Source organism: Drosophila eugracilis, unplaced genomic scaffold, assembly GCF_018153835.1.
Source record: "Drosophila eugracilis isolate 14026-0451.02 unplaced genomic scaffold, ASM1815383v1 contig_445, whole genome shotgun sequence".
NCBI lineage: Eukaryota > Metazoa > Arthropoda > Insecta > Diptera > Drosophilidae > Drosophila > Drosophila eugracilis.
In genome coordinates this window covers 1,775,465-1,799,891 of record NW_024573311.1, presented here as the reverse complement: position 1 = coordinate 1,799,891, position 24,427 = coordinate 1,775,465, and the positions used below count along the sequence as shown (strand labels likewise).

The 24,427-nt window shown below is 39.4% G+C and overlaps 3 protein-coding genes across 3 annotated transcripts; 2 read left to right on the top strand and 1 right to left on the bottom strand.

The window, feature by feature from the left end:
• The first annotated feature begins 8,607 nt into the window (after window positions 1-8,607).
• Window positions 8,608-11,316, top strand: LOC108108418 (tetratricopeptide repeat protein 30 homolog). Its single transcript, XM_017216473.2, is given in 6 exon segments — window positions 8,608-8,832; window positions 8,896-9,074; window positions 9,239-10,240; window positions 10,298-10,508; window positions 10,785-11,132; window positions 11,134-11,316. Coding segments are annotated over 6 exon segments (1,968 nt in total). The 5' UTR covers window positions 8,608-8,772; the 3' UTR covers window positions 11,302-11,316.
• A 9,967-nt stretch (window positions 11,317-21,283) lies between these two features.
• Window positions 21,284-21,605, bottom strand: LOC121530266. The gene has a single exon (XM_041819099.1). The coding sequence runs from the start codon at window positions 21,568-21,570 to the stop codon at window positions 21,397-21,399; it is 174 nt and encodes a 57-aa protein (XP_041675033.1). The 5' UTR covers window positions 21,571-21,605; the 3' UTR covers window positions 21,284-21,396.
• A 389-nt stretch (window positions 21,606-21,994) lies between these two features.
• Window positions 21,995-23,077, top strand: LOC108108100. Its single transcript, XM_017216005.2, has 4 exons — window positions 21,995-22,238; window positions 22,292-22,382; window positions 22,435-22,527; window positions 22,585-23,077. The coding sequence occupies exons 1-4, from the start codon at window positions 22,074-22,076 to the stop codon at window positions 22,794-22,796; spliced, it is 561 nt and encodes a 186-aa protein (XP_017071494.2). The 5' UTR covers window positions 21,995-22,073; the 3' UTR covers window positions 22,797-23,077.
• Window positions 23,078-24,427: the final 1,350 nt, after the last annotated feature.

Below are 24,427 nucleotides of genomic sequence, written 5' to 3'. Positions count from 1 at the left end.
CACTTGCATATCCAGACAAAGAGAGAAAGAGGGAGAGAAGAGAGCGAGAGAAGAGTAGCCTTTGTCACTTGGAGCTTTACAAGCCATTACATAACGTCGTAATGAAGCGTCAATCTGCGTCGCAGGTCCAGAAGTAGAAAACAGAAAGCAGAAAACAGAGAGAACCCACTAATACGAATACAAGTGTGTGAACATTTCATGGTCACCCATACAAGCAAATATCCCATCAGCATGTATGACTGTGTATATGTATGTGTGTGTGTGTGAAGTAAATATTCGCATTTTAGTCAAAGAGCAGAAAAAAAGGCACGAAGCCAGTCAAACATTTTTCCAGTGCACTGCAAACCATTTTCGCATTGTGAAAACTTTTTCCCTGGCATTTTATACATCCCAAAAACAGCGGCAAATAGTCGAGACTGTTCTCTAGAGAAAACCAGAGAATTTGCTGTGTAATAATGCAATTGGCTTTCAGCTTCCCTTTTCCTCACCCCTCTCTTGCTTTTTGACCATATTTCACCCTTAGCTTCAAGGGTTTGGCAGCCACTTTTTGTTCAGTTTCTGTTTCGAGTTTCACTTTTTTGCACTTCGCTTTATATACATTTTATTTAGAGTCAGCTCTAGTTTGGCAATTACATGTTGAGCTCCTTTTAAATTCAGTTTTTTAAAGCAGCTGACAGAGGGTGAAAGCTGCAATAGTAGAAAATTCAGGAAAAGTCAGGAAAATTAATTAAAAAGAATAAATCTGAAACAGAAAATGTTTAATTTTATCATGATCCAAAAAGAGTCGTTGATTCGCCATATCCTTTTCAACCCAACTCTTGGTTCCGTGATTCCATGGAATTGCTTGTGCAGCGCCAAATGCATTTAGCTGGAATCTAAACAAATCGCACCGTACCATGGTGCGTATGAGTAATGTAATACCTATGCTGGTAGCTTTAGAACATTTAGTTGGAAATCCAGCACACTCTGAGTCATCCATTTGGTTGGGCATAGAATCTGCGCAGCTTCCAATTACCAACTGAATAACAAAACACTCTTGGATTAGTCACTGTGCATTTTCGTTTTAGGGCTGGGCTTGGCAACGTATACGTAATATTCAGTACAGTCCAGTGCAGTTCTCGTGAGAAGCATTTTGGTTTGAAATAGCAACAAGCTCGGCTATTGGATTTTATAATTTATAATTACAGATGCTCAGAGCCCTTGGTTGCCTCTACCCCACTACCCTTACATTACCCGTCGATGGCTTGATTTATTTAGCTTTTTTATTAGTGCATCGGCGAGTTAGACCCGTTTCTGGTCGGCGGTGGCAATTGCAACCTTGAACTTGATATTAGATACGAGCCGCGCGTGAGTGAGATTGTGAGAGAAATATTTGTCGACTTCACACAACCGGTTTTTCGCATCGATTCAACGGCCAAGGGCAATGGAATCTCTGGCACATCATTTTCATCCCGCCCAGTCATCAAAATTTAATTTAAAGACACTTTTGCTAGTCTATATGGCCCGACTTATCTTTTCGGGTTTGCCTTTCTTCATCTTTATTTTGGGTTTTTTTTTTTTTTTTGGTTTGACTCATATCAGCAAAAGAATGCCAAATATTTGCTAGTTATGTGCGTTTAGCCAAGGCAAACATTCTACCACCTAAAGCCCACCCACTGGTCCTGTTTGTGTGCAAATATGTAAATCAATGTGGGTCGCCCCTAATGGCAAGGGCTAGGAAGGAAGGGCGAAAGGCAGTTCCTGTCAAGTGGTTGGCAGGCTACATAAATTGTGTGACAACCAAGGAAGTGCCACCACCCCCATCGCCCACGTGGAATGGCCTCTGGGGAGCATCGTCATATGGAAAATAATTTTACGGCCACGCATCGCCATGTCAACGTAAAGTTTAAGTGAAATAATTGCACATTAAAATGCATTAAACAGACAGATGCAGCCAAGTAGATGCGAAAATATGGAATATATTTTTAGATTCTCTATTCACACATGCGGATACTCTTGAGCGTCTTTTTAAATAGTTTTTCTAACCTAATAATGATAAACCAAAAGTGGGTTTTAAGCCGATTAGTTTCTGAGGATAACCCTGATAGAATTTTAAATTTAGCTTTAGATAGAATGCTATCTAAGTAAGATAGGTTGGTAAGGAAATCTAAGTACCCTTCCCATTTAATAGAGTATAAACACTTGCAAAAGAAAATGCCATAAAATATTACTTAAACAAAAATCCAAGCATATAGTATATGAATGATCTATATGTGTGTATGGTCACCGAGACGGCCTACAATAAATTTCATCCAAATTACATTTTCATGCCGTTGGCGTGCAATTTTCATTTAATTGAGGCTTATTGCGGTCTTTTGGGTGGGTGGTTCCGCCAGCCTGTTGGCTTGGCCCGATCTCCAGCTGGTCAACGTGCCTGGTTGTCCATCTGGTTTTCCGACGGACCGGGAACTTGCCTTGTGCGGTCGTTGGCGCAACAGATGCGCCTGCATTTCAAAGAACAATACAAAAATTAATCATTAAAGACTTTGACGATGAGTATAATGATGACTACGGGACGACGTTGACATCGAGATCTAGCATAAAGAAGACTCTTTCTATATACATATATGGCTTGTATCTGTCAGATACGCGATTTTTTGTGGAAGTGGAAGCATTGTTTATTAACTTGAACGCTACTTTACTGTTTGATATATAACATTGAGCGTTCTATAATTAAGCAAAAAAGGAAAATCACTCACAGTGCAGCGGATTGAGAGATGATGACAGCAAAGGTGAAGTGGGTAAGGGGTAGGGTTGCCACAGCGCATTGCCACCGTAAAAACGATTCAATGTCACATTTGATGGAAAATGCAGCCCACAACAACGGCTTTTCACATTCGTTTTCCACTTAGAAAATATTTTACACATGCCCACGTACATTTCCCCTTTTTTGTGATTTGATTTCCGCCTTGGGTTGTCTTTGTGAATAGGTTGAGTGAACCTAAGGGAGGCTACATCAAAAGAAATGTTTTTCTGTATTTTTCTTCACACTACTATCTTAAGAACTTTAAACCACAAAACTGATTCACGTTGGTTTAATTCGAATAGAAATTCTCAAAAATATATATATATATATGCAAAGATCGTGACACACATTTCATTGTGTGGAAAGTGTTTTATAAATATTCTAAGCAGCAGAGCACGGCGGGTATGAAAATAAACAAATTCCATGACAATGACCTTCTATCCCCAAGCAGATAAATAGAGCCCCAAGTAAATGAGCAAAAATTTTGAGCAAACCCCGCCAAATGTTCGAAAATCCACATAAACAGAGAGTGAAATGGGTAGGAGAGAGTGAGAGAAAGTGTGGAGAATCTAGAGCAAATAAAATATATACTCGTACATATGAGTGTAAACAAATATATGCCTAGAACATTTCGTCTGAACGATAATGAAATAAAAACAAGTTCACTGCACGGAAGTATCAGAACAGGCAGCTTTTTAGGGGGTGGCGGAGCACTCCCGGACACGACGTCATACAAATCGAAATAGAAATAGCAAATAGCAAAAGAAATTGAAACAAAACAATAATAATTAAATACAACAGCAAACACGACAGCAATTTTCATACGTCATCATTGTGTGGGCACAAATGATTAATTAAACATTTTCTAGGCAATTGGGGCAAGTGTGAGTAGGCACAAAGAGGTGGGAAAATTCTAATAAATATTAGGCAATCATATTTATATCAATTTGATTTTATAGTTACTTGGTCATCATTCCTATCATGAACATTAATAGGGAAAATAAAGCAACTAAAGCCTAATAAGAGGTTAAATGCACATAATAACTTATTTGACTTTAATATATTTGCCTATACTTACCTATTTATAGTACCAGATAGCTATAATATTTCTAAAGACATAAAATAAAATTGCAATAAAATGCATTAAATTGTTCAAACTGAAATTAAAGACAGCTCTCTGATGGATAGCAAGCCATCTCCTGGCCATTACCCACAGACATCAGCCCCAATCAATTTTCCACCCCCGCCATCACCCCTACTGCACTTACAGGCTTTAAATTAATTTGATTTACTTGAATTTCATTTTGTGTTCAGCTCTTTTTGTTGTATTTTTTGGCCATTTCTGAAACCTGCTGCTGCTGTTGCTGCCCCCACGAGCAGAGTTTTTGCCGAAAAAGTGTGAGTTCAGAGCGCGCTTCGGGGCTTGAGATACATTTTATGGACATCATCGTTAAAGTAATCAGCAGTAACAACAAGAATCATCAGACGGCGGCAGCACAAGGCATTAAGCCAAACCAAAAAAAAAGAAGAAGAAGAAGAAAAACACATATACGCCTATATAAAAGGCCAACGCAGCGAGTGAAATAAAGTTAAAAGACTTTTAACCAAATTCAAGGTCAACTTCGTTTCAATAAATTGCAAACGGAATGGTAAAGCCAGATCTGTGGGCAGTTCGGAGTCGAGCAGATGACAGGGGACTGGACCGAAGGAGATCTGCGACTTTTGACTGCATGACGCAAATGAGGCAAAAACCAACCAAAAATAAAAAGTCGTCAGTGTTTTACCTGTAACTGAAACGCTAAACCCTTCCAGCATCCCAAAAACCCGGCAACGATTTTTCAAGCGAATTTTTAGCGTGTTAATAAAGACTGTCGAAAATTTAAAGAATGGCTTTGATAAAGCACAACAACAACGACGTTAATGAAGCTAAGAACAGCAACTGGTATAATATATGCCTCTTCCCCGACAAAATATATTATAAAAATGCAATTTTATTTACCCCCGAAAACGAAAGGTTATTGAAGTTCTCTTTGTATATGTCAGAAACAATTATAAATTGCTTTAACTCTGATTTAAATATTAGATGGATAAAAAGCTTACCTTGCCACATATTCCTCCAACAAATTTTATTTTCCGCTCTGAATCGACTAGAAAACTAAATAGCTTAATTGTATTTCCAATATTTCCTCTCTACAAACATAAATTGAATTCAGAACTTAATTTCGGCAACTAATTTAATTAAAATCTTTAAAACCGCACTGTAACCAACAAGAACTTTGGACTAAATGCACTTTTCACCCTTTAAATATGAAAACCACAAAAATATACAAATATTTCCAGCATTTATTTAGCTCTGCGCTTAATTTGTTTATTTTACCTGTTAACCAATTTATTTCTGATAAATTGTTTATATGTCGTTGGCACACACCAGTCTGGGTCTGGTATCCGTTTCTGCTGCGGCTTTTGTTTACACATTTTAAATGAGCTTCATGTATTTTAAGTTCAATCAACTTTGCACCGCAGCCAAAAAAAGAGCCAAAAGCAGCAACCACAACAATTGATTAATTAATGAATTATTTATTGAACATGCAGCAATCAAAGATGTGTTTTTCTTAATTTACATTCTACGTTTTGGCATTAGTCAAGCGATTATTGGGAAATTTCCAATTTGTTTAAGCCAAGAAGCTTACGAAGCTTACAATTTTCCTAAAACTAACCATTGGATATTGGCATCTCTATTTGAGGAAACAAAATGTTTCTGAAAAACTTCCTCACAATAACGTTTTTATATAAAAATCAAATAAATTCTTTCATTTTTCTGTTTTTGCAGCAATTCTTAACTTAAACCAATATAGGTATTACATGTTAGAAATCTTTTGTTTCAAAATATTGTTACTAAATCTGCTGAGAGCGTTAAAAAAAACATTAAAAAATACACAAACTTTTTCTGGGCATATTGAAATATACATATATTTGCTTTTCTGTTGAAATCTAAACATTTGCACTTCGCACACTTGTTAGAATCCAAACAAGATGCAGCCAGCAGCGAAGAGAGATAGAATAAGACGAGAGCCGAGCGAGAAAAGCTGGATGGTTTATCGCTGCGGCTCGAGCAGCTCCTCCACATTGCACTCGAATGCCCTTCATGACAGCCGTACCCCCAAGCCCACCCCACCGACACCCCATCCTAGCCAGCACCAGCCCCACGCCCTTTGTCACACTTTTCGCTTGAACTGTGCCAATGGCCTTGAAATTGTTTTGCGCCTTAGTTGTTGCTGCAGCTACGAGATTAGTGGAACTTTTGCATTTGCTTAGATCTTTCAGAGAATATTGGGAAATTCCTATGTAATATGGTATGTTATGTTATTTTTCGTATAAATTATTAGATTTTAAATGATTATTTTAATTATAATCCTCCTTATGTATAAAATTACATAAATTTAATCTGTTTGAATATCAAAACCTATTTCCCTCCGAAGCAGGAAATGCTCGCGATTCGATTCTTTCCACTATTTCCTCTTCAGCTTCTCTGTGTGGTTTCTCATTGTCAGATCTCCGAAGCTAAGTGATTTTTTTTTTTTTATGGTTGCGGGACAGGAAAAGATTGTGCCACAAGGTCAGCCAAAGTAAACCGCATTATTGTTTATTTTGCTTTTTTCATGCCACTAATTTACAGCTGAGATGATGCGCAGAGATGCAAGCTAACGATAATGATTTTCTAGGTTTTCTTACACAGCATTATGCAAATGTCTAGAAAATCGTGTAGAAAAATATTGAGTGGGTTGTTAAAAAGATTAGCAAAGAAACTAATGACTCAGGAATAACTCAAAATATATATAGAAGAATGTTAAAAGTTAGGTTCTTAAACCAAATCAACACTTTCTACTATTCAATCATCTTTTCGAGTCTAAGTACTGGTATTAAAATTTCACCCCTGACTCGATGACTTAACTAAGCCCTTGACTCCACCGCCTGACCATAAAATAAGCACTTCCAAAGTGCAGCAGCAACAGCTACAGCAGAGGCAAAAGCAGTTGAAACAAGACTTTAGGACCGAGCAAGTGTTAATTTGTGGCCACATCAACCCAAGCTCTTGTTGAACCCGGCAACCCTGAAAAACAGCCCTCCAGCAAGTGCAACACAAAAATAAAGCAGCAAAAATTAAGAGATTAATACGAGACAAGTAAATGCAAAATTCCAACCATAAACAAGTCGGGAGAGCTCGGCACAAGACAGGGAATGCGATAAAACCAGCGAGAAAGAAATGCGAAATTCGGAAGTCGAGGCAGGAAATACACTGAAAGAAACAGAACTCTTGATAAGGAGTTTAAGTAAAAACTTAAACATGTCTAGAATCTACAATATTACTAACTACATAAACAATGATCTAACAAACTTTTTCGATATAATAATTTAATGTTTTCCTTTCGAAATACAAGATTCCTCTTTCCAAATAAGAACTCTTATTTTGTTTGTTTTTAACTACAAAAGAGTTAATGTATATTATCAAGTGTAAAAGGCTTTAAAAAGGAAACGATACTCAAAATGATATTTCATCTGACATTATCTAAATGCCTCGCATTTTGTTCTTTCCAGAGTCTTGGGGCAATTAGGCCTGCAATAACTCAACAAAACAAAACTTGAACTTCAGCCTGGTTGCACCTTGGGTCTGAGTATGATATCTGGTAATTGCCAGCATCAATTGCATTACTCATGCGCCGCGTTGTAGGTGTGCTGCGGCTAACTGCGGTTAGCCTTAAGGCCTGGAGATTGAGAAAAACTAATGCTCGACGGGTGACATTGTAAGAAAATGCAGTTGCACTTGATGCTGCCAACTAAAGATGCGAGTCGCGCGTTGTGATGACATGAGAGGAAAACGTTTAGCTGGCATCCAAATGCATTTTGATTTCGCTGCTAAGATTTCCAGTTCACCATGAAACGGGACGCAGCTGGCATCGAGTCTCATGGTCGCGTTTTTGAACCATTTTTGCCAAGAGCTGGATCGCGCGAGAGAGAGCGGGCCAGAAACCCGTTGTGCAACATTTAGTGGCCGCCGCTTTTGGCCAGACGGATGACGGCAAACAACCTTGACCCGGTTCTACTTCTAGCTCGAAGTCAGGCTTTAGCCACCACCTCCACCCACTCCTCAAATACGAGCTTGACTACTGGCCTTTTGGTTACTCCCAGTTGGCTTGACTTTCAGACAGACACAGAATCTAATTAGCATTTCCGCACGTTCGCTTTAGTGGTTGTCAGTATGGGATTTCCACAAGGAGACTGTTGCTGCTCCTTGTGGAAACCTAATTAAAAGTGCTCCTTGAACTGGCCGCCTGAAAGGCTTCAACACGGATTAATGCCTCCGGTTGGCAGCTTCCAGTTAACACTTTAAGTCTTCCATCAAAAAGTCAAGGAGACGCTGGAGCGGCCAGCAGGAGCTCACCATCAAGATGCTAAAGTTTTCAATTAGACAATTTTCTCATTTACATTTCAAATGGATTCGTTGCGACCGTTTGGCTCTATCTTAATTGGTTTTTATAGCAGAGTTTTTGGCCGAGGAATGAATTTTCTTCTCTATTTCTTAAGCATTATATCATTTGCTTGGTTAAATTTATGGCAGTTGAAAAGTTCAATCATTAAATGTTATGAAACATTACATTAAATATGAAAAATTAAATGTTTGTACTTTTGAAGGATGTTTAAGTTTTAAGCTACCGGAATATCTGCATATTTTTCCTTGGACCAAATTTAAAATACCAAACTCGTTTAAATTGTTAACTGCTTTAACCCTTCTTTAACTATAATTTGACTTTTTCAACCACCCTTATTTTCCCATGTTGGACAACCAACTGTTGCTAGTTACCTGCAAAAGCGTTGCCATGCTACTTCCATGGAAAACAAATAATGGTTACCATGGAAATCCCGGCGAGCGACCATAACAAAGGACTTTCAAATGAATTTTTCATTTACCGACGAACTGCTGAGCGAAAATGTTGCATCAGGGAATAATCCTGCGCGAGGGACATGTAACCAGGACAATATACAATCTGGTAAACCGTAACATAATTATAAATTAAATATAAACACACACACTAAGGGACGGAGTACTTCAGATCAAAGACAAGCGCTACGAGGACGTGATCGAGTGCATAACCAATTTTGGTGAGGCGGCCAACACAAGGGCGGGTCTATCTACCCTGGGACATTGCTACTACCACGCCCAGAAGTACGAGGAGGCGGCCACCTGCTATGAGCAACTGTGCCAGCTGGCGCCCAAAGAAGCCAAGTACAGGTGCGTTAATCAGTGTATGTAGATTGTAATTTAAATTAAATCGAATTATGTATGTTGTCCCATCTCAACAGTTTTGAGCTCAGAAGGAGTTGAGGAAAAGCTTGTATTAAGAGGAAACTAAACATATAGCTTAACAATATCCTAAACTCATCGATTTATTTCAGATTCTACTACGCCCAGTCGCTGTACCAGGCTGGAATCTTTGCTGAAGCGTTGCGGGTCCTCAAGCAGATTGGAGACCAGGAGGATGAGCTCCGGGAACACTGCCTCCAGCTACAGAGTGCTATTCTATACTCCAGCGAGGACTTTGCCGGGGCACAGGGCTTATTGAATCAGCGGGCAGGAGGCACAGCCGATACCCTTAACGACGAGGGATGCCTCTTGTTCCAAGCGGATCAGCATGAGGCGGCGGTGCAGCGATTCCAGGCAGCTCTTCAAGTGGGTGGCTTCAATCCTTTAGTGGCCTACAATGTGGCTTTGGCTCATTTTCAAAGAAAACAAAGGGCTCAAGCTCTGGATTACACCTCCGAGATTGTGGAGAGAGGGATGCGAAATCATCCAGAGTTGGGAATTGGCGCCCAAGTGGATATTCCCGATGGTGGTGCCAGGAGTGTGGGCAATCCCATCACCATGGCCATTTCGGGGATAACTCAAGCACTCAACTTAAAGGCAGCCTTGGAGTATCAGGATGGCAATGAGGAGGCAGCTAGGGATGCCCTCTTGGACCTTCCACCTCGAGCTGAAAGCGAACTAGATCCGGTCACGTTGCACAATATGGCCTTGACCGATGTCCAGGGTCCAGTGGCGGGTCTGAGGAAACTGGCATTCCTTTTGGAACTGGGTGCTCCCTCCTGTCCCAAGGAGACCTTCGCCAACATCCTGCTGATCTGCTGCAAGCACGAACTATACGAAACTGCTGCGGATATCCTGGCCGAGCACACGGACCTCACCTACAAGTATCTTTCGCAGTATCTGTATGAACTCTTGGATGCCCTAATAACAGCACAAACTAGTGCTGAGTTGGCCGAGAAGAAACTTGGAACTCTGGCTTCCAGTCTGGCCGGTAAGCTGCGTAGCCTGGCCGCCAAAGTTCAGGAGGTTAGGGCCACCAATGAGCAACAGGCACTCAGGGATGCCCTCAAGGACTATGAACAAGCATTGGAACTGTAAGTATACTCCTTGAAAAATCTCAAATAATGGCTAATCTCTTCTTTCTTATACAGATACCTACCTGTGGTGATGGCTCGAGCCTGGATTTCCTGGCGGGATGATGATTTTGTGGGAGCTGAAAGGGAATTCCATTCAAGTGCTGAATTCTGCTCGGAGAACTCCATTTGGCGTTTGAACGCTGGACATGTCCTCTTCATGCAGGGCGACAAATACAACGAGGCGGCTGCCTTTTATGAGCCCATCGTGCGACAGCACTCAGATGATGTGAGATTAAACCATCCAAGCCATTCCCACAGCTATGAACCATGTTAATGTCCAGTATTCCAAGATAGCAAGGGTATATTGGTTACAAAGTTTTTATTTGAAATATTCCGCTTAATTCATCACAAAGACCTAGCATGCAGGTTTAAGAACTCAAGAAGAATTCTAAAGGAACTCTCCCCAAATATCTTAAAAACACTGGGCATCCCATAGTCGGTTCATTCGACTATACCTTCTGCCATTTCCCAATTTTCATACCCAATCCCTCATGTCACACAGATCATGACCGTTTCGGCAGCGGTGCTGGCCAACCTGTGCGTATCCTACATCATGACATTCCAGAACGAGGAGGCCGAGGAGCTGATGCGCAAGGTGGAAAAGGCCGAGGAGCTGAAGGGCAATCTGGGCAAGCAATACCACCATCTGTGCATTGTCAATCTGGTTGTGGGCACTCTGTACTGTGCCAAATCCAACTATGAATTCGGCCTGTCCCGCATCGCCCATGCCCTAGAGGGTGGGTCTGGGAACCGCCTGTATGCCGACACCTGGCTGCACGTGAAACGTTGCATCCTGGGGCTTCTGACCGGCATGGCCAAGCAAAACATCATCCTGCCCTATGCCACCGTTCCAGGAGGTCCTCAACTTTTTGCGCTTTTGCGAGGCCTACGGCCTTTTTACGCCGGCAAACATTTTTTCAGCCACCGAACAGGAACCGGAGAATCCACTGACCATTGGCATGGAGGCCAGAAAGTTGAGGCTTCTGATGATTCGACTTAGTGAATATGATAATTTCTAACTTCTGTTTTAAATTTTCAATTAAAAAATCAGGTTTAATATATTATAAACAAGAACCCTTTACCTTTACTAAAAATTCAGTAATTAAAGCATTTTTAAGGGAAAGAAAAAGCTGACATATCCCATTAACCTTTTCAAAGATTTATTTTATTACTGCCCGAGAGTGATAATACAAAAATGACATTTGAGCGAAAACCCAGTATAAAAAAAACCCAAGGGATCAACTTGTCATGGCTGCGTGACAGCTGTGGATTCCACCGAGGACCTCTAGACAATGTGAATAGGCAAAATAAGGTGGGTAATAAATATAAATTACAAGTGGAAGAGCACAAATCTGTCATAAATCACATTAATGGAAGATTTTCATCAGGCAGGTTAGCGCCACCAGGAAGTGGATTGTATACCAATCTATTGACAAAGAACCCGGACAGCACGTGCTAACCGAGGTGAACTGCCTCCACATTTATGCAGAGTCGCCCATACCCTTAGCCGTTCTGCTCGGCGAGCACGTGAGCACTCACGCGTTCGATTTGACAACGTGTTTATGTCGCAGCTCAATTCCGCATTGACAGCCTCATCGACATCATCATCATCATCATCGTCATCAATGGGATAACAAAATGAAAAAAAGGTAACCTGGATGCCCGACTAGGGGATACTTTGTAGAATTTTTGTTGCCTAACTGTAAGAGTGATACTCTCTTTTAACTGCTTCAAATGGAAAGCATATTTATAAAAAGTGTTATGAGGTTCTATAACCCTGAAGACTTTGCATCTTTATCTATCAAATAATACCCTACATTATTTTACCAACACTTTTCAAAGTACCAACACACCCCCGTTCTCTTTGAGGTAGGCAAATGGCGACAAAAAAATCCTAACAAGCACTTTAAGCTTCTGCTGGCTCCTGTGGCATGCCCATCCCCATTGCGCCATCATTCCCATCTCCACCCGCATGCCCACTCCCATCGCCATCAGCATTGATGTTGTCATTATACTCATCGACATCCTCCTTGTCATTACGCGACGCATACGAAAAAAAGGAAGAGGAGCATATATACAACACGAAAACACTTGTCATTAACACAAACAGACAGTAGCACTCGCCCTCACACAAAAACACGGGAAAAACTCGCACTTTTCCACACATAGAAACGTAGACTTGGGCCAAAAGAATGGCGCCTGCATCAGTCTCTCACGGAAGATAGTAACACCTTTTTGCGACGGAATTTGGTTATACCCTGACGGAAAATGGGGCATTTAGATCTAAGCGAGTGATAGGTGGGTTGTAAGTCTTAAAAGAAATTTGCAAATATTATTATTTGATGGTTAACAAAAAAGAATTTATATCTTATTAATGTCATTTGTTATTATTGTCTACAACAAGTGTGTGCTGATTAGAGGACCATATGAAAGCTTTTATGACTTTCTCATTATTAATTTATTGGTTACGATAAAATATTATCCCTTCTAATTGTGCATTAATCAGCATTATAAATGCTTTAGAGGTGCCTGTACAGGATTATTTTATGATTTATGGGACAATACCTCCTTTACTAATGACTTATGTACTAATTTGTGGGTAAATTCCACTGTAAGTATGTGTAATCCTTGTAATCCCAACATTATATTATTCATTGCTTATTAAAAACAGTCATGAATGTAAAAAAATATGCAACTGATTAATGCTTTAAAAATGTTATGATAATTTTGTTAAAGAGAATGAATTTCTTAATGCCCAGAAAGTAGCAGAAAGTTATTCTCAAATCATTAAATACAAATATGTTCCCAAAGAGTATATCTTTGTCGTTAAATTAAAACATATACACAAAACTTAGTTAAGCTTTTTTTTAACTCTCTTATTTTCCTTTTGACACCGTCAAGTGTTGCTCATTTTGTTTTACTTTATCATGTTTGTTGCCCCTTGCTTGTTAGGCGCCTTTTGTTGCTGCCTTCTGCCGGATCTCGTTCGTCCTTAATCCTCCTCCAGTTTCTGCCCAATTCCATTTCTGGCTGTCTCCAGTAAATTGTGCATTTCAACTTTGCCTTAACTCTCCTCCGTCATGACCTCCCTGCGTTGTGCCCCTTAACCCACCGAGCGACGTGTCGATTGTTAATATGAATGCCTTTCAAGCAGTTTGCCTCTCGAGTGCCATGCAAAAGTTAAGTTGGGCTTTTCTTTTTTGGCTGAAGCTCGGCAACTCTAACTAAATTGCGCCTGCCACTCAAACTGATTTTCCAGGCCATTTAAAGCAGCAAACACGGAGACCCACAAGAACATAAATATGTATTTTTCTAAATGTCCTGGCAAAACGGCTTCAATGCAGTCCCCAACTCTGCTGTCTGATCCTGTCACTGCCATTGTGTTGGGCAAAAAAATGCTGGGTTAAAGCTGGGTAGGTGAGGAAAGCCGAAATTTGAATACCCTTTTATTTCATGAAACAGCTCCAAGGCCAAGTAAGAAAATCTCTAGATTTCAAAATTATACAATATTCATTCTCGATACGATAATTAAGCACAAAGTGTCTTTGAAAAGACATCGTCGACTTAGGGAAGTAAGAGGATGTTATAAATTAATATATCATTAACTATAATTTAGTTTATTAAAAACCTAAACAATGTTTTAATCCAAATAAATAATCGACCCTCTAAAAGGGTATAAAACCATTTTATAAACCGCATTCAAGTCAAAAATCAATAAGGCTTTGTGGTGCTCCTGTTGCGGCTCTTGTTGTTTTTGTTGACCGGCGGCATTCGGCGGGGGCAATTGTTGCATGTTAAAGTGAGTGTGTGTGTGTGTGTGCGTTTGCGACCGGTTAACTGTAAACGAGAAAATAACTCAGGCGGCGGCTGGAAACCCCAACAATGTAAAATGGAAAAATCACAAAAAAAAAAGAAGAAGGGATAACGTTGGTATTTTCAAGAGGAAATCAAATATTTTGCTGTTCCGGTTACTACCAAGTGCTTGGAGAGAAAATATTTCAAACAAAATATATAATGGTTCTGCCAAATATTTTAAGTGCTGCCTGTAAAAAAATTATATATTATTTTATTTATTTATTTTTTCACATTGAAATCAACTATTTTTTCTGTGGAAAATTTCTCTCTGTTTGAATATCACTTCATAAAGCTTTTAGTTTCTTGAAATCCCTTGCATAAATTACACATGCACCATGTTATAGCCACTGAAATCCTAGATATTTCTTGTAAAATGCATTCTTTTCCTTTTCCTTAGGTACTTTGTAACCATCCTTCGTATTCTGTCGACAAATTCTACCAAAAATTTGCCCCGTGGCTGTCAAGAAATAGTGAGGACAATAAATCAACCTTTGATTGCTTTTATCGACAGAATAGCAACAGAGACTCAGACACAGGCGAATAGAAATAGTAAATCACTTTTCGCTATGGTCAGAGCAACAAATAATACTTTCCAACGGCACGAGTACTTTTTCACACACATTGTTACATATATCTATTGCGATGGCATTGAAAAATTGTTGGGAATTCGGTTGAATTGAGAAAGGAAATTGTCAAGGCGTGTTTGGGGTTTCGACTAAAATGTTGTTACATCCATTACGTATACGAAGCGTTGATAGAAGCGATGGAGAATCAAAAGGGGGCTGAAATCAAATATCAAATAATTGCTGGCCATTTTGAATGGCTGCCAAAAATGCTGCGTTGGCCATTTGTTTGCACGAAGACAAAGGACAAAAAATGTCGTCTAGGAATTCAACTGCAAACACTATTAATGAATTCAACGCTCTGGTCCTGGCCCATAAAATGCAATCACAGGATCATTTGTTTTAGTTAATTTCACAACTTTTCAGTTTAACCCTTGTCATTGGTCTTGCCATTAATCAAAGGCTTATTCAGAGACCAAACTCAAAGGAATTGATAGGTCAATATTGGCATGTCATGATTGATGCAACAATGTCATTCACGGATTGTTGGCCGCCTTCAATCGTTCATGGAAAACGGCTTTCGCTTGGACACGTTTCGCCCAAGGAGCCCAACTCAGACAGCCAAAGCACCGAATGCTTCTCTGGGGAGTATTAAAATTTTCTACACCATTTGCACTGAACTGCTGAGCTGTCAGGATAGGACGCCAAGGATGCAGAGTGAAGGTAGAGTCACTAACAGCGGCCAATAACCTTAACAGTTCGATGGTCTAAGTAATAACAGTCGAGGATAACGGCGAAAGAGTTCTAAGGGTAGTTTTTAGCTTAAGAGAATGTTACTTTAAATCATTTTCGTAACCTAAGAGATTCTCCAATGAACAATAGGCCTTTTTTAAAATATTATTTATTATTCGTAAATGTTTTATACTCTTTAAAGCATAACTAAATTTATTTAAAAAAAGCTATTATTAATATAATGTACGTCTTAAGCATGAGTGATCTTTAAAATATCAAAAGTGCTTAGCTTATCAATAAAAATATGTTGAAATATATGAAGAAATTTCATAAGACTTAATAAAATAAATCTCTCACAATCACCTGAGAATAATCTGATTAATATTTAAACTTTTTAAAAACAGCTAATCAAATCTTAAAATTCCCATATTTAAATTTAAAAATAGCCCTTATCAAGACCATCCTATAAAAATAGAACCAAATCATATCTCAAAGCTGTTATCATCTAACATAATCAGCACGCTAAGTGGTCATGAAATCATTAAGTTTACAGTAAAATATTAAGGAAATTTGTGTAACTATAGTTAGTAGAAACTAAAAATAAAGCTGACATGGCTTAATCTTAATGGCTTTCTTTTGGTATTAGTGCGGTAGTTTGTCTAATATTCCACTGGCTTAACAGACGCAAAGAGACCCAAAGCCAAATGCAGCATCACGTCTCTGTTAAACGGAGAACCAAAGAGAGGTGTTACCCAAAGAGAGAGACACTCCGCGAGGCTTCTCTTGAACTCGCTCACAGTCTTTGCAGTCTCTTACCTTCTATTTAACATTTACAGATTAGCTCTAGAAGCACAGATTAAGCTAACTAAAGCTATTTTACAAAAGTCCAAGAATCAGTAAGGTATGCAAATATATTAAGAATATTTTTAACCTTTTTGTTTGAGCTCTAAAAATATATTCATAAAAATCAGTTACCCCATGGGGGAAACAATGAAGGTATTTTAAGAATTGATTAGAATTGAAAATCACAAGAAAAACCCTTAGGCATAACCGAAAACAAAATTGGCTCGACCCAAAAGTCGGAAACAATTCAAAGAAAAGAAAATCAAGTAAGTGAAACAGCCAGCGTCAAGGCAAATTTTTCACAATGCGGCGAAATAAAAATAAAAGACCAAACAAATTGTGCATGAAATGCTTCCCAGGCGAACCCCCAAGAACTGGACGCTCTGATATATAAACCTAAATATATATATATATATATATATATATATACTGTGTATATCCTCGAGTCATTTGAAATTTGCACAAATGAAAATTGTGGCAGTAAATTGAATTACCCAAAACAGCAGCAGCAACAACAGAACTGACTACCGCAGTGAAAACAGAACAATAAAAGCGTCGGGTAAAGAATAAAAGTTGAAAGGCCGAAACCGGCCTTTCGACTCCCTTCCCCTGTTTATCCATCCCATTTTTGTACACCCCCGTCTCTCACTAACTCCTTTCTAAAACAAATAACTTGGCCCCATCGCCGTCAAAGCCTAAGGAAAAAACAACAAAAGAGTAGAGAAAAACCAGGCGATGGATTTGGTTATGTTTTCCGACTTTGAGATACCTGGTGTCTTGTATTATGCATATTGACTTAAAAAGATTTCATTTCGGATAAGCTTTAAGCAAATAAAAAGAAAATCTTCTTTTGCTAATATTTACACAAAAGGAATCCTGATAATTCAACTTGTGGATTTGGTTTTAAAATAGTTTTAAATAACTTACTTTCCTATACAAAGAAACTTATTACTATAAAATGTAGAATCTAAATAAGATAAAACACACCATTCTATGATGTGTTATTTAGTTACGATTTGTTTTATTTTTTATTCCTTCAAATAAGCTAGATACCCTTGTCCCTGACAAATGCCGGGTAGGAAAATAACAAAAAAATGGTGGCCACTGACTGCAAAATCAAATGAAAATCCCCGCGGGGCTGTCTACTAGACCTCCCCCTATCCCCTCCATAAAGCCAAGGAATTGCCCCACGTTGTTGTCACATTAGCCACGCCACGCTGTGCGCCCTTAATGAGCATCGCAGACATATGCCATGGGGCACAGGCCAGGCGTCAGGAGCCAGGAGCCTTCAGCCTTGAGCCTTCAGTCCTGGCCAGGCCAGGGGGCGTGGCCAGGAGAGGGCGGGGGTCAGAGGTCGCGGGCCATGTCCCGGATGCTTTTATCGCCGTCCAAATCTCTATACTCCCGACCAACGTAAATTGGTATGTTTAGGTTGTCCTTGAATTGCCACACGAAGAGGGGGAGGGACTGTGTTGCGTTGAATTCTTGGGTTGGGGATCAGGTCTCATGTCTAAGCAGACACCCCACGCCATATGTAAATGTCTTTATTGTTGTTCATCCGACACTGACACTGACAGTTGCCTTCACGAGGGGTTGGTCTGCAACGGAAGAAATAAGGAACATATGGTGGGGATTTCGAAGGACCTTTCATCGGAAGGCAAAGAAAAACTGTACATTAATATTGTGAAAAATTCACGTTTTAATGCCACTTTGAGCAAAATAAATCGATTATTTCAAAATCAAAGAAACCATGAAGGGGAAAGTTGCCTAGAACTAAAAAACCGCTAAAAACACTTCTTCCCTCCTCCTAATCTAAAACGATAAGCGATCTATACGTGAGTTTTAACCAGACAGAGTTAGCCACAATACACAGCACTTTGGTCAGCAATTACCGCCATGATTATCATTGGCATAATCATCTTCATTTGAAACATTCTGCGGCACTCGAAGGCCCTGCATTGAAAATCATTTTGAAATCACATCGACCAAAATTTTGTTTCTGGCACGCTTCCCAATTTGCAGCGTGCACACATTTTCCAACACCCAGAAAGACCCACAAATCTACGCGAATTTTCCTCCACACTTGTTGATGTTAATGCACATTACGTATACGCACGCTGGACGTTTTTATTTCTCTCTTTTCGTGCTGCATTTTACATTTTGCATTTTGCATTTTGCGGTCTGTAGTTTGCCGTCTGCCGCATAATTCTTATTTTAATGCTGCACTTTAGGCACATGCCAAAAATGTGAATGGTTTTTGGGCAATGGCGGGGGTTTTCTGAGAAGACGCGGTTAACAAAAAAAAAAAAAGATAAACCTCCAGACAGAAGAATAGAAAAGAACTCTGCTTGGCCCATATTTCAGTGTGCCGCCTGGTCGCTACACTGATTTTTCGGTTTCCCGTTTCAGTTTGAGAGTCCCAAGACAAGAAGTTGTCTAAACAACAGCAGATGCATGTCGACATTGTGTTTCTGTGTTTTCGCCAAGAGTTCCACAAATGCCGCTGACGTCAACAGTGCCTGCCACACGAGCCGTGTGAGAACATCGGCCACATCCATCTAGTCAACTGCAAAACTCTCATGGTTTTTACTCTTCTCAGAAGGAAATACTGTACACAGTCATGCAGCTTTACACATTAATTACTAAGTCTAGTAAATATAACTATATTTTTGTTATCTTCAAGTAAGATGTTTCATAGAGTCTTCTCACTTTATAAAGTTGCTTAAAAGTAAGCAACAACTTATTTTAATCCCTAAAAAATAATAACATTTAATTTTTAGTGAAGGTTCGATCAATTTCCTTTTAAAGTTGATATTACCTGCATGTTCAATATTCTATCCTTTAAACTATGGCTGCATAATCAAATGGTTTTGTGGTCTAAATTTCCTACTTTCATTTCCACATTTCACCAACTTATTTTGTGTAGTTTTTAAAATAACATGCCTGTCCTGACGAAAATTGTGTGCGATATTCGGTCCGCTTCTCCCGAGCGCTTCTGTTTGCTGCAGTTTTGCTCGATTTGCGGCAAATTAAGTTGGCCTGGCCAGCAGACCATGCTCGCCCATCGGAGCACACCCACCCACCGCCCAACGCCCACTGCCATCGCCTGCTTTGGCCTCCACCCCGATTTTTTGGTTGGTGCATTGTTCACAACGTCGTCTGGTTTCGGATTCGGATTCGGGGGGCTTGGAGGTCTGGGGGTCTGGCTGCTGCCCAAAAATGCAATAAAATTAAATGTTTTTGTGTAAAAACTTTATGACTTTGTGTTTATGTTCGCAACACGCTCGACGCTCGCAGCACTCTCCGTCCAAGTTTCCTGCGTTGTTTTTGGACTTTTGGTTGGACGCTTGGCCTGCTTTAGTTTCTGTGCCTGATTGGCAATTGTTTTTACTCTGGCTCTTCTCGGCGATGTTGGTGGTTGTGCTAGTGGTGGTAGCTGAGGAGCTGCCGCTTCGCATGTGTTGACAGTAATTAATTTAACTGGCATAAATGAAATTTATACGAGCAACACATTTTGCGATACTTTGACAGACTGACGCATGTCTGCCGGGCACAGTTGCTGTTTCTCTCTGAGAAGTTTATGGAAAAGGAATATTTCAAAGTTTAAGGATCAGAAGGAAGATTATGCTAAAGGGTTTGTTAGGTACAGCTTTATCTTAGATTAAATTTTAGTTTTTTAAGTTTTAAAGTTTATAAACGTTTTAATCTCTCCTATAGTCGAATTCATTAACCATACTTCTTTGCTAACTCAATTTAGCAATATCTTGCTCATCTCCCATCTATAATGCAATTTTCTCAACCCTTCAATCTCAATCTGTTTAATCTCCCAAACTTATCTTATCATCAAATCAGCACAGTGGATCCCAATAAAGATCCACAACCATAACTCAAGCAATTGCCGGCTCCTTAGCAATTATGGTTTCACTTTCTCACATCGTGGAAGTTTTCTCTTCTCCCAACTCATACTCAACTCTCTTCGTCGTGCTCTGTTATTGAAGGCTGGTGAAATCATCGAGTGGCAGGCACGTTCGCCCTTCAATTGAGGGGCGTGCGAAATGCATCATAAAAATCAAATATGAAATATACTTTTTAACAGCTCACGCTTTTTGACAACATCATTGGAGAGCGCCTCGAGGTGTGTCCAACTAAATGCTTATTAATTATTAGTCTGCAGGCCGACATTTCATAAGCACCCTTTCCGACGGCAAAAGTAATTAACTTAATAACGCTGTAAAAAGAAAACTTTTTTCTCGGCCCAACCTGTCGTAAAATAAAAGGATCCGGAGGAGTTTACCAGTCGTAAACAAATCAAGTAGCAAAGTGCAATAATGTGGAACATTTTACATGGCAGAATAAGCACAAACGGTTGTAATTATAAATGAATGGCCAAAAATAGGAAAAATTTCTATATTTTCTATCTTTATTAACCACAAAACTGAACACAACATCAAGTTAAATATTCAAAACCCTTTTGATCTCCTGGCCCAGGCTATTGTCATGAGGAAGAACTATTTAAATTGCAGTTTTCCCGGTGGCGGAGGAGTAGAGGAGGATCCATGACTCCCGCGATTGATTCACACAGTGAACTTCCGCAGCCAACGAGCAAACAAAAAGTTTACGCTTCATAGCACAAATTGAATAAATCATTTGACGTTGTCGAGCAGTCAAGTTGTTGGCCAGCGGGAGGGAGGGTAACGGGTGGCTTTTTGGAGGGGGGGAAAACCGGGGCCAAAGTTCGTGGGCTTACATAATTGTTGCGCAAAATTGACCAAAAATAAAAGCTCCTCCCCATAAGCAGTGAATTCCACAGCAAGAGGCGGCGAGTCTGAACAGATTTTAATTGAAAATAAATAAATTATGCTGTTTAATGCCCTTAAAAGTAGAGCATCCATGCTTGAAAGCAAACACTTTGCCGCTAGGAAAGTTAAAGGGAGTTAAAGGGATTGGGAAATTATGAAAATTCTGACATTGGATAAGGGAAATAGCTTAATGGAATCAAATGTTTAGCAAAATAACACAGAAATGTAATTCATATAAAGTAAAACACACATCTACAGCAACTCCTAATATTATTTTTCATACTTTTAATTTACAAAAAACATTATTATATACTCCCACAGTTTAGCCAAAAAATGAATGATACCACTTGGAGTTCTTATCGCAGCACGGCCATTGGGGTATATTGCACCTGGTAGAAGGACAATGGCAGCAGTGGGACCACACCTCAACCAGTTCCATCAGGAGCAGCATCAGTAGCACTGCCCAAATGGTAAACCCAGATAGAGATGGAATCATTCTGGCGACTAAAACAATTATTTACAACTTGGGACGAAGACACGTTGGAACCTTGTCGAATCAGTGAACCAAATGGCGAAATGGCGATGACATAATCACATCAGCAGCAAGCGATGCAGATGCAGATGCAAATCGTTGGAAGTGAAATTCCATGGACCAAGTTAATACATCGACAGACAACGGCGGAGCGTAATTGCGAATGTCCGTGCCCCGTTTCCGATTCCGCTGCACGTTTCCGTGATGGAATATGTACGAGTACAACAATCATTCTGCCGCCATTCGTTATGCAATTCTTTTGCAATATAACAACAACACTCAACAAAAGTTAAATAAATGCAATAACAAATAAAACCAAAACTTTTACAGAATGCGGCACGTAAACTTTGACAACAATGTAAAAATCAAGCAGACGCTTTAAAAAGCCGCAACGAATTCATTAGCAATCGAAAAATTTAAAAGCCATTGCTAAAATATTGGAAAACAACAATATTTACTCCGAACTAATGCAGTTGTTCTACTTTAGCTTTTTACTGACTTTTCTAGTGAGTTCTTCGAATGGAATCAAATATCGTCTGATGCAAAGGAGCGGGGTGAAGCCTTTGCTGACTTCATTTGAAGTGAAAAAGTGCCCCGTTGTTAAGACCTTGAAAAATGTAAACAAAATAAAAGTAAGATATTTAGTTAAAACTTTAAAAGCTTTTAAATAAGTATTAAATTTAAGTTATTGGGAGTCTGGTTTGCCTATGCCACAACCCCTCTGGACATGCCCGTTTTTCAGCGTCGCTGTGCCTCTTACAATGTTCAAAATACTCGTGAGTATCTTCTAAGAATCTTTAACCACTCCCCTGAAAATCTCTTTTACAGCATATTTTGATACCAATATCCTGTTTACGGACTACACACATATTCTTATTACCTATTCCTGCACTTATAATGCGATGACCAAGCTAAATAATGGTGAGTAAAATGTGTAATTAACAATTTAATTTGAAATCTTGAATACTAAATTCATAGTTAAATTACGCTTGCTAACCCGAACCCGAACTCCTTTGGTGGACCACTTAAACAAAGGTCTCTTTTACCTAGAATCGATTGCATTTCCCATTGAAAAACTTGACTTCCTCAAGACGGAGGCCTTCTGCTTCGAGTGGTACCTGTTGAAATACCATCTAAAAAATAGACCTGGTCGTTACAATGCACCCATCAATCGTGTTTGGGACCATTGATTAGGTTGACAATGACAGCATGGAGTAATTGCATAACTATCGCTAATTATTACAATATAATCAATGACTGGAGGAGCTGTGTGAGAGGAAATCGTATAACTTAATTAGCTTGGGCTGGCCCAAACCAAAATCAATTACCAACGACAGTTTCACTGGACTGATTGGACTGCGGTCCTTCAAGGGAACGATTCGTGATGATTCCCGTGTCCTTGTTCCCGAAACACAAGTGCATATATAGATATTAGCACTGAAAGAAATAAGAATAAGACTTTTAAATTTTGTAAAAGATTTTGTAATATTTTAGTTAGAAATAAATTCTGTTTAAATATATTTCATTATAAGGTTTTTTCTAGTATTTTAAAAGTATTAACCCTATAAATTTTTTTCCACTGTGTACCCAGAAAGACACATATGGAGAGCAGACAGCCTCCTGATATTGAATTGCCTTGCCCATTCTGTCGACGCTTCAATTCAATTTACCGAAGGGGATTCCTCCTTCTTCTTAAAAAAAAAAAAAAAAAGGAAACTTGGAAATTTCTATAGGCTCCCGAAATGTGTGTCTCTGCCCATTTTCATTTTCACATTTTTTTCCCCGCTCGGCTGTTTGGCTTCCTTTTTGGCCAAATTGCTCGGTCCAGGCTCAAATTGGCTTTGGCTCTGGGGTCCAGGCGGTGGGCAATAAAATCAAACCCATACTGGGGCCCACTTGGCGTATGCGTAACTCACAATTATCCCTCATTGTGTGGGCGTGTCCTCAACACCACACCCCCCTCACCTCCTACGCCCCTTGGGCTGGGATAATAGTCACTTGCCTCGGATAATTGTCATTGTCATGCGAATTTCGGGTCCACAGGACATGAGAATTTCGCTTCCGGCTATAACTGTTAGGCCCCCGGCCAGCCAGACCAGAAAGCCCGGACAATCCAATTTTCGAATTTGAATTTGCATTTGCATCTTGCCGCCTGGCCATATTTTGCTGCTAATTTGTTTTTGGCTCTAAGCGGCTTCCTCGACTGACTTAACCCTCAGTGACATTTCATTTGTTTGCCATTGAAAGCGAAATTGAATTGCTGTGAGGCTTTTTAGTTCGTTTCTTAGGTCCTTGCAAATAAATTTTCGAGAATTTATAAATGAATGTCGACAAAAGACATAAATCGCATGAGTTTTTCATTTTCAAGGCGAAATCAGCTTGGTTAGTTTGCAAATTTGAAGTGCACGTTCTGAAGATAGGAATCTTGTTTGACAATGCTGTCGGATTTGTCTTGGCCAAGAAACACTATCTGTGACTCACAATGGAAGCTGACATAAGCTCGTTATCAGATCGCCAGATAGAACATGTCTTCTAATTACATTTCACACTTGAGCAGGTGAGTAATGTGGTCTGTTGGTTCCAAAGGCATCTTTGTTTCATATTTGCATGCTTGGGGTGGCTATTTATTCTTTAGTTCTTAAGATAGTGGATATGCATTTGCATAAATATTGCAGATTTATTGAGGTTTCTTCATGAGATTGTATACATTAGCTATTTTAAGGAGTGTAGATATGAAAATTGCTTTAAGAAAACTTTATAATTTCCTGATATAAATTATATAAAACCAAACAAAACCAACTTTAACTAGTAAATTAGTAGC